This window comes from Eimeria necatrix, genomic scaffold, assembly GCF_000499385.1.
Source record: "Eimeria necatrix Houghton genomic scaffold, Enh_scaff629, whole genome shotgun sequence".
Classification (NCBI taxonomy): domain Eukaryota; phylum Apicomplexa; class Conoidasida; order Eucoccidiorida; family Eimeriidae; genus Eimeria; species Eimeria necatrix.
Window position 1 is genome coordinate 10,001 of NW_013654477.1, and position 10,000 is coordinate 20,000.

The window sequence follows — 10,000 nt, forward strand, 5'->3', positions numbered from 1 at the left end:
TAGCTAGCTAACTAGCTAGCTAGCTGCAAGTGGCTCGCTAGCAAGCCAGATTGCTAGCTAGCTAGCTAGCTAGCTAGCCACAGCTAGCTGCAGGCGGTTTGCTAGCTAGCCAAATTGATAGCTAGCTACAGCTAGCCACAGCCAGCTGCAGCCGCTTATTTAGCCCCAGCGAGCAACTACCCCCAGCTAGCTACATCTGCCGCTGGCTAGCTGGCTGCAGATCTAGCTAGCTAGCCACAGCTAGCCAGAACTGGACGTACTTAGGAGTAGCTAGCTGTGGCTAGCTGTAGCTAGCTGTAGCTAGCTCTAGCTAGCTGTAGCAAGTCGTAGCTAGCCGTAGGTAGCTGCGTCTAGCTGCAGCTAGCCGTGGTTTGCTGCAGCTAGCTGCAACTAGCTGCCGCAAGTCGCAGCTAGCCGTGGCTTGCTGCAGCAAGCTGCAGCTAGCTGCAGCTAGCTGTGGACAGCTGCAGCAAGCTGTAGCTAGCGGTGGTTTGCTGCAGCTAGCTGTGGCTAGCAGCAAGTATTTCAGTTTGCTTCTTTTTGCTGCTGCAGATCTCCTAATTTGCTGCTTTTGTTTGCCTAGACGCAGCAGGAGCTTCCGTGGCTGCCAATACACTAAACTAGGGTTTAGGGTTTAGGGTTTAGGGTTTAGGGTTTGGAAACTGCGAAAGCTCCTCGGCTCTTGCAAATGAGCTTCTAAAGCCACTTATTAGAAATTACTTTCTATTATTATTACTTTATTTATTTATTTATTTATTTATTTATTTATTTTATTTATTTATTTATTTATTTTTTATTATTTGTATTTTAGAAGTTAAAAAAGTGGAAAGCAAAAATAATTCAAATTCAGCAGCAGCCAGCTGCTGCGTGCATGCAGTTCATGTTGCATGCAAAGTTTGGATTTGAAAGAAAAAAAGTTTTTAATGTTTTTAACTTTAAACAAATTTAAAAAATAAATTTAAATTTATTTTAATTTAATTTATTTATTTTAATTAGATCTTTTAATGCTCTGAATGGCATTTATTTTCAAGCCTTCCGAGCACTTTGAATTAAAACCTGATTTAATTAATTTAATTTAATTTAATTAATTTAATTAATTTAATTTAATTTAATTTAATTCATTTAATTCATTTAATTTATTTTATTTTAAACACTTTTATTGTGTGCAACAACACCAGACACTTCATAAATTCAATTTCACATTTCCACTTTTGTTAATTTAATTTCACAATTTCTTTTCTTTATAACAATTCGCATGCTCGCAAACATAGGCATTTAATGCTTCTTTACACACCCCAAACCCCAAACCCTAAACCCTAAACCCTAACGAGGGTTTAGGGGGGCCTTGGGGCCCCCAAAGAGGGTTTAGGGGGCCCCAAGCGGGTTTTTGGGGGCCCCCAGGTGCCGTTTATAGTTTAATTGCACTTTGTCAATTTAATTTACTTTTTTTAATCTTTATTATTTTTAATTTAACTTCAGAAGGGCCTGCAGCAGCTTTTGCTGCTTCCGGGCCTCTGGCCTATTCAAAAAGCTGCAGCAAATTCAAAAAGCCTGCTGCTGCTGCTGCTGCTGCTGCTGCTGCTGCTGCTGCTGCTGCAGCAGCACTTGCATGCATGCGCAGCAGCGCGGGCACAAGACGCATTTGCATGCACATGAAATGGGGCTTTGCATGCAAATTCAGGAAGCATTTGCATGCAAATTTTGGAGACTCCTGCATGCGTTTGCATGCAACTTTAGGAGGCATTTGCATGCAAATGGAATGAGACTTTGCATGCAAACTCAGGGACATTTGCATGCACTTGCATGCGAATTTAAGAGGCACTTGCATGCAAATGGAGTGAGCCTTTGCATGCAAATTTAGGGGGCATTTGCATGCGAATTTATAAGACATTTGCATGCATTTGCATGCAAATGGAAGGAGCCTTTGCATGCATTTGCATGCATTTGCATGCATTTGCATGCAAATGGAATGAGCCTTTGCATGCATTTGCATGCAAATTTATTAAGCATTTGCATGCAGAGCTGACAAGCGCTTGCATGCAAATTCTACCTGCATGCAAACAAAACAAAGACTTGCATGCAGCTTTGCATGCAGTATTTGCATGCATTTGCATGCATTTGCATGCAAATGCTGCATGCATTTGCATGCATTTGCATGCAAGCTGGAAATTGCACTGCAGGACGTTGCATGCCTTTGCATGCACGCAGAAGAGTGTCGAGGAAAGCAACGGCGGAAAACCCGCAGCAGCCGCAGCAGCAGCTGCAGCAGCAGCAGCAGCAGCAGCAGCAGCAGCAGCAGCAGCAAGTCAGGCCTCAAGCAAGCTGCTGCTGCGGCGGTAAAAGCCCCGCTGCAGAGTCTCTCTGTCTATGACAATGTACATTCCGCTGTTGTCCAAAACTGTCCACCGCTTCACGTTGCTCTGGTAACGCTTCCGCAGCGTCTCCCTGCAGCAGCAGCAGCAGCAGCAGCAGCAGCAGCAGCGGCAGCAGCAGCAGCAGCAGCAGCAGCAGCGGCAGCAGCAGCAGGATCCCGCGCAAAGTCGTAGTCAACAGTAGCAGCAGTAGAATGATCATCACTAACATCCCGCCCCAACCTTCCCTTCCTCCTCCCCCTGCTCCCCAGCAGCAGCAGCAGCAGCAGCAGCTGCTGCTGCTGCTGCTGTTGACCTGCTACCACTACTGCCAGCGTTGCAGCTACTGCTGCAGCTGCTGCTACTACTGCCGCTGCAGCAACTCCCACTACTCCTACTTTAACCGCTGCAGCTGCAGCAGCAGCAGCAGCACCTGCTGCTGCCGCTGCCGCTGCTGCTGCTGCTGCTGCTGCTGCTGCTGCTGCTGCTGCTGCTGCTGCTGCTGCTGCTGCACCTGACGAATTGGGGGTGCTTGTTGGGGTGCTGCGCAGTTTGCTCGATGGCCTCGAGTTCGGCCAGCAGCGGCTCGACGAGGACTTGGAGAAAAAAAAGTTGATTTTGAGCCAGACTTTGGTGGGCCTCTCTGTTGCAAACTGAAGACACGGGCAGCTTCAGCCTTCGCTCTGCGTCGCCCTGCAGCAGCAATCAGAAAAGAATTAAAAAGACTTAAAAAGAATTAAAAAGAATTAAAAAGAATTTTAAAAAATTAAAAAAAATTAAAAAAAATAAAAAAAATTAAAAAAATTGAAAAAAATCAAAAAAATGCAGAAAATTCATCAAAATGGAACAAGAGGGAGGGCGGGCGAGGGTCGCAGCTTTCGCATGCATGCGCAACCTGCTGCTGCTGCTGCTGCTCGTTGCCCCTGCGCTGCAGCGCCGCCGTTGCACCCCCCGCCGCCGCTGCTGCTGCTGCTGCTGCTGCTGCTGCTGCTGCTGCTGCTGCTGCAGCAGCTCACCTGCTGGTAGAACTCCTCGGATATCTTGCAAGTCCACACGAGGTGGTCTTTCCAACACAACAACGCGTGAGACAAATCCGCCATTTTCAAAAGCATTTTTCGAACGTGAAGAGCGTCTTCTTCGCGGACAAATAAGTTGAAGTCCGGACAGGCCCGCCGGCTCTTAGGCAAACAAACAAATACTTTTTATTTATTTTAATTAATTAATTAATTAATTAATTAATTAACTAATTAATTAATTAATTAATTAATTAATTAATTAATTAACTAATTGGTTAGTTAGTTAGTTAGTTAATTAGTTAGTTAATTAATTAATTGGTTAATTAGTTAATTAGTTAATTAGTTATTTAATTAATTAATTAATTAATTAATTAATTAATTAATTAATTAATTAATTAATTAATTAATTAAGATTAATTAACCAATTAATTAATTAATTAAAATAAATAAATAAAAACTCACTTTGCATCTGGAGACTAAGTCAATATGTTCTTTCATGTCAGTGGCCAAAATGAGGGCAATGATTTGTTGCCTGAGAGCTTGATAAGACTGCGAAAATAAAATTGAAGTTTGGAATTCAAATTTGTTGGAATTAAAAGAAAATAAAAGACTTTTGGAGAAATAAAAACAATTTAAAACCCAATTGGACATTTAAAAACAAATTTAACTCCTAAATATCTTCAAATGGAACTTCTTTTCGAAAAATTCGAACTTAAATTTTAAAAATTCGAAAAATTCAACAAGTTCAGATGCAGCCTTGTTTTTGATTTTTCGTTTTTTGTTTTTTTTAGTTTTAATTTCTTTTAAACTTCTTTTCAATTCAAATCTTCTGCCGTTTTGATTCTTTTAATGCAAAAAAAATAAATTATATTTAATTCATTTAATGCAAAAAGAAACATAGATTAAAGTAAATTCATTTAGTGCAAAAGATAAATTGAATTAAGTTCATTTAATGCAAAAAGAAAATAAATCAAATTAAATCCATTTAATGCGAAAAGAAAACACGTTAAATTAAATTGAATTAAATAAAATTAAGTTTCTTTAATGCACAAGCTAAATCAAATCAAATTAAATCAAATTAAAGTAAATCAAATCAAATTAAACCAAATTAAATTAAATCAAATCAAATTACATCAAATCAAATTAAATCAAATCAAATTAAATCAAATTAAATCAAATTAAATCAAATTGAGTCAAATTAAATCAAATTAAATCAATTCAAATTAAATTAAATCAAATCAAATTAAATTAAATTAAATTAAATTAAATGAAAAACAAATCCCACCTCTGGGTTTTGCGAACAGAAAATGTTCGCCGAGGGGCTGCGGGCAAAAACGCGGAAAAGAAGAAAAGAATTTAAATTTAAATTAATTTTTTGAATTTGAATTTAATTGCAAATACTTGAATTAGAATTTGATTGCAATTTAATTTGAACCTGATTACAATTTAATTTGAATTTAATTTGAATTTATTTTATTTTTAATTTCAACTTCATCAGCTCAACCAAACTTTTATTTTGAAGTTCATTTGCATTTAAACTGGGATTTAATTCACTTTGAATTTAAAAAACAAAAAAGAAAAAAAGAAATTAATTTCATTCACTCCAAACCACTTTCAACCCATGTTGCGGTGTACGTACACCTGAACGCGGCGCTGCAGTGTACGGACAGCTCGGTTTGGAGCGCCACAAACGCGGAAAAAAGCGGAAAGTGGAATTTAAATTTATTTCCAAAAGCACTTTCGAGCGCATGCATTAGCGCATGCAGCATTTACATTTCGTTGATGATTCGAAACAAAACTGAAGCATGAAAGTTTTCCAAAATGGACTTGTCGTTGTAAATCGTCGCCAGCGGGTGTCTAGACTGCTGCAAAAACCCATTTGTCTTTCCCAAGTGGCCCACGTCGTGCGCCAGCGCCGCCAGCCCCAGGCAAAACGTCCCCGTCTTCTCCCTGCATGCATGCATGCATGCATGCATGCATGCATGCATGCGTGCATGCATGCGTGCATGCATGCGTGCATGCATGCGTGCATGCATGCGTGCATGCATGCATGCATGCATGCGTGCATGCATGCGTGCATGCATGCGTGCATGCATGCATGCATGCGTGGGGTGCATGCGTGCGTGGCTGGGGGCAGTTGAGGTGGAAAAAGGGAGTGCGGGACACTGGTGAAACTGTTTTGGGCTAGTGCATGCATGCAGTCCACTGCATGCATGCATGCATGCATGCATGCAGTCTAATGCATGCATGCGTGCAGGGAAGTGCATGCATGCATGCGGTCTAATGCATGCAGGCACTTTAATGCATGCATGTAGTTCAATGCATGCACGCAGTTTAGTGTATACTGCTGCTATTGCTGCTACAACCGGTGCTGCTGCTGCTACTTTTGTTGCTGCTGTTGCTTCTTCTATTAAAGCTGCTGCTGCTGCTGCTGTTGTTTCTTTTATTAAAGCTGCTGCTGCTGCTGCTGCTGCTTCTTCTATTAAAGCTGCTGCTGCTGCTGTTGCTTCTTCTATGAAAGCTGCTGCTGCTGCTGCTGCTGCACCAATTACTGCAACTGTTGCTGCGGCGACCCTCTTTGGTTTTTCTGCTTCTGTCTGCCTGCTAGCTGCTGACAATCGAACTGGCCAATTAACTGAATTAATTAATTAATCATTGAAGTTGGAGAATTAATTACTTTAACTAATTAATTAATTAAATTAATTTAATTAATTTAATTAATTTAATTAATTTAATTAATTTAATTAATTTAATTAATTTAATTAATTTAATTAATATCTCTTTCTGCAAACGAAGGACTGCGAGGGTTTTGTGTTTGAATTGGGGTGTATAGACAGCTCGGAAGAACGCCGTTTGCTGGAAACTGTTGAATTGGAGCTTAAACTTCGGCATTTTTGATTTAAATTGAATTAAAAAGTATTTAATTTGAAAATAATTCATTTTAAATGCCTAAATTACCTCAAAGGATCAAGAGCTAGCTTCGTGTTCAAGACCATTGCTGCATGCGCCACCTGCGCCGCGTGGGTGGCTGTGTGGTAGGGAATGTCGGGGTCGTATCTTGCCTAAATCCAAATAAATAAAATAAATAAAATAAATAAAATAAATAAAATGAATAAAATAAATTAAATAAATAAATAAATTAAATAAATAAAGTAATATAATTAAATTAAATCAATTAAATTAAATTAATTAAGTTAATAAATGGTAATAAATAAGCAACAGTGGCGGCAAAGAATGAACAAGAAATTAACCGGAAGTGCCAAATCAAAGCAGCAAAAAAAGAAATAAATCAAAAAATTAATTAATAAATAAACTTTCACTTTCATTTAATTTATTTTAAATAAAGTGAAAATGTGAAATTAATTTAAAACAAAATTAGACAAAGAAATACAAAAAATAATTAATTTGCGAAACAAATGAGGAAATCAAAAGCAAAAGAATTGCAATAAGCAAGTACATAATAATAATATTAGATCGTAATAAGAAAAACAATAATAATAATAATAATAATAATAATAATAATAATAATAATAATTATAATTATAATAATAATGATGATAATAATAATAATAATAATGATAATAATAATAATAATAATAATAATAATAATAAACGGCAAACAAGCCAAAATCTGAAACTCCTTTTGCACTTCAAATTAAAAAAAAGAAAAAACTCTGCAGCAAAGACATGAAGTCTAAAAAGCAAAAAAAGTTTAAAAAAAAATCAAAAAGTTTCAAATTGATAATTATTAAATGGTCTCCAAAAATTAAAAAGGAATTCTAAAAATCCTAAATCAATAATTATTGAAATGGCCAATTAACAAAAAGGAATTCAAAAAGTCTCACATTAACATTCATCAAATATTCTATTAAAAAACAATATTCAGCAGCAGCAGCACAAGCAGCAGCAGCAGCAGCAGCAGCAGCAGCAGCATCACCATCATCACCATCACCATCACCACCACAACCACCACTACCACCACCACCACCAACGCCACCACCAGCCCTATCAGCAGCAGCAGCAGCAGCAGCAGCAGCAGCAGCAGCAGCAGCAGCAGCAGCAGCAGCAGCAGCAGCACAGCGGCGCGGACCTCGATGTGCTGCAGCAGCTGAATGACGGGGTTGCTGCCGCAGCCCAGCACCTTCACGAAGGGCCGCAGCAAAACCCACCCCACCCGCTGCAGCATTCCTTTGTACTTTTGCGACAAAGACAAAATGTCTGTGTCCCACTCCAAACCAATGCCTCCAAACGAGGCCCCGGGGGCCCCCCAAGGCCTCTGCATGCAACACATCTCAACTCCCGCTTTTCTTCCTCATTCTAAGCCTTCAGGGGGCCCCCGGGGGCCCCCTGGGGGCCCCTGGGGGCCCTCAAAAAGGCCCCCAAAGAGGCCCCAGGGGGGCCCCAGGGGGCCCCAGGGGGGCCCCAGGGGGGTCTCAGGAGGCCCCCAAAGAGGCCCCAGGGGGCCCCCAGGGGGCCCCAGGGGGCCCCAGGGGGCCCCCAGGGGGCCCCAGGGGGGCCCCAGGGGCCCCCACGGGGGTCTTCGAAATAAGAAATGGGGAAAAGGGAGAAAAAGGGAAAAGGGGAAAAAGAAAAAGGAAAAGAAAAAGAAAAGAAAAAGAAAATAAAAAGAAAATAAAAAGAGAATGAAAAGAAAATAAAAAAAATAAAAATGGAAATGGAAATAATGGTGGCAAAGAAGATTAGAACTGAGAAAAGAAAAAAAGAGAATTTAAAGGATAAAGGGGAGATAAAAAGGAATAAAATAAAATGAATTAAATAACTTAAATGAATTTAATAAACTGAATAAATTAAATAAATTTAATAAATTTAATAAATCAAATAAATTAAACAAATTAAATAAATAAAAATAAAATGGAACAAAAACAATAAAAGGAATAAAAGTGAAAAGAATAAAAGAAAAATAAAAATGGCAAAACAAAAAAGTGAAAAAAAAGAATGAAAATAAGTACGAAGAGAATACCAAGGATTGTTTGCCATCTTATTCTTTTTTTATTTTCCATTTATATTTATTTATTTATTTATTTATTTATTTATTTATTTATTTATTTATTATTTATTTATTTATTTATTTTATTTATTCATTATTTATTTATTTATTTATTTATTCGCTTTCCAGCCAGTTTGCTGCTTACCGAGGAGGCTTGGCCAAGCGTTTCGAACGAGTCCTTCCTTGCTGCTGCTGCTGCTGCTGCTGTTGCTGCTGCTGCTGCTGCTGCTGCTGCTGAAAAGCCAGCCCGCCTTCTTTCTCTTGTGTCTCTTTTGCTTCGATTTTGCTGCTCTTTAATCTTTTCTAATCTTTCTTCTTTTTCGTCTTCGCTTCCAATATAAATCCCAGGCCCGCAGGGGCCCCTGGGGGCCCCCAGGGGCCCTTCAGTCTTTTTAGTATTAGCAGCAGTTTCGGGGGCCCCAAAAGCCCCAAACCCGGGGGCCCTGGGGGCCCCGGAGGCCCCGGGGCCCCCGGGGCCCCCTAGGGCCTCAGGGGCCCCTGGGGTCCCCTCAGGGGCCCCCCGAAAAAGCCCCCCTGGGGCCCCTGGGGGGCTTTCAGGGGCCCCGGGGGCCCCCTGGAGCTCTGGGGCCCCATTGCCCGGGGGGCCCCTCTGGGGCCCTAGGGGCCCCGGGGCCCCTGTGGGGCCCCCGGGGGCCCCTGTGAGGAACTCTGGGGCACCTGGGGGGCCCCCTAGACCCCGTGAAGCCCCTGGGGGCCCCCCATCAGGCCGGAGGGTACCAGGTGGGGCCCCCGGGGGGCCCCCCAGTACCCTGAGCGCTTGGCCGGGGGGCCCTCCCCCGGGTTCTGCTGCTGCTGCTGCTGCTGCTGCACTTCTTCGGAAAGGATAGCAGTGTCTAAGAAAGAGAAAAGAAGGCCTTAGCTGCAGAGAGACCCCGCTGGAGGGTCTTCTTTGTGCTGCTGCTGCTGCTGCTGCTGCTGCTGCTGTGGGGCCTCTCCGCGCAGCAGCAGCTGCTGCCAGAGGGGGCGGGGGGCCCCTCGGCTGCTGCTTGGCCCTTTGGCTGTCGCTGCGTGGGGAGGGCAGGGGCGCAGCAGCAGCAGCAGCAGCAGCAGCAGCAGCGGGGCCGTCTGCAGGCCGCTCGTCGCCAGCAGCAGCAGCAGCAGCAGCAGCAGCAAGCACTGCAGCAGCAAGTGCAGGCGACTCGGGCCGGGCCAGCGGCTGCACTACGAGGCCCCCCCCCGAGAGGGAGCGGAGCCAGTCGGAGCCGCTGGACCTGGCGCTGCTGCTGCTGCTGCCGCCCCCGCCGCTGCTGCTGCTGCTGCTGCTGCTGCTGCTGCTGCTGCTGCTCTTGAAAGAGCTGCACAGCCGCAGCCAAGGCCCGTCTTCTAATAAACAACTGCTGCGAATCATTTCTTGACTTCGAGAAGGCAGCAGCGGCGAAGGCAAAGAAGAGCCTTCTCCGCTGCCAGCGCGTTCGGGCTGCAGCCGGAAGCGGGTCAGCCAGCGCTGCAGCAGCAGCAGCAGCAGCAGCAGCAGCAGCAGGAAGCAGCGGCTGCAGCTGCAGCAGCTAAGGCGGCAGCAGTTGCTGCAGCAGCCGCAGCAGCAGCGGCTGCAGCTTGTGCATGCAGCTGCGCTCCTCTGTGCTATGTGGACTCCCTAAACTGAC

General features: G+C 42.9%; 2 protein-coding genes across 2 annotated transcripts in view; both read right to left on the minus strand.

Annotated features, from left to right (window-relative positions):
- Positions 1-7,649, minus strand: part of ENH_00067370 (calcium/calmodulin-dependent 3', 5'-cyclic nucleotide phosphodiesterase, putative) — a gene marked incomplete at both ends in the record, with an annotated part of 11,230 nt that extends 3,581 nt beyond the window's left edge. Inside the window, 2 exon segments of the mRNA XM_013582377.1 lie at positions 6,326-6,429; positions 7,458-7,649. Of these exon segments, the coding sequence (XP_013437831.1) occupies positions 6,326-6,429; positions 7,458-7,649 (296 nt within the window).
- An 832-nt stretch (positions 7,650-8,481) lies between these two features.
- ENH_00067380 (hypothetical protein, conserved) lies at positions 8,482-9,744 on the minus strand (the record flags this gene model as incomplete). The annotated part of the gene is made up of 1 exon (XM_013582378.1): positions 8,482-9,744. The coding sequence occupies one exon, from the start codon at positions 9,742-9,744 to the stop codon at positions 8,482-8,484; it is 1,263 nt and encodes a 420-aa protein (XP_013437832.1).
- Between the last annotated feature and the right edge of the window lie 256 nt (positions 9,745-10,000).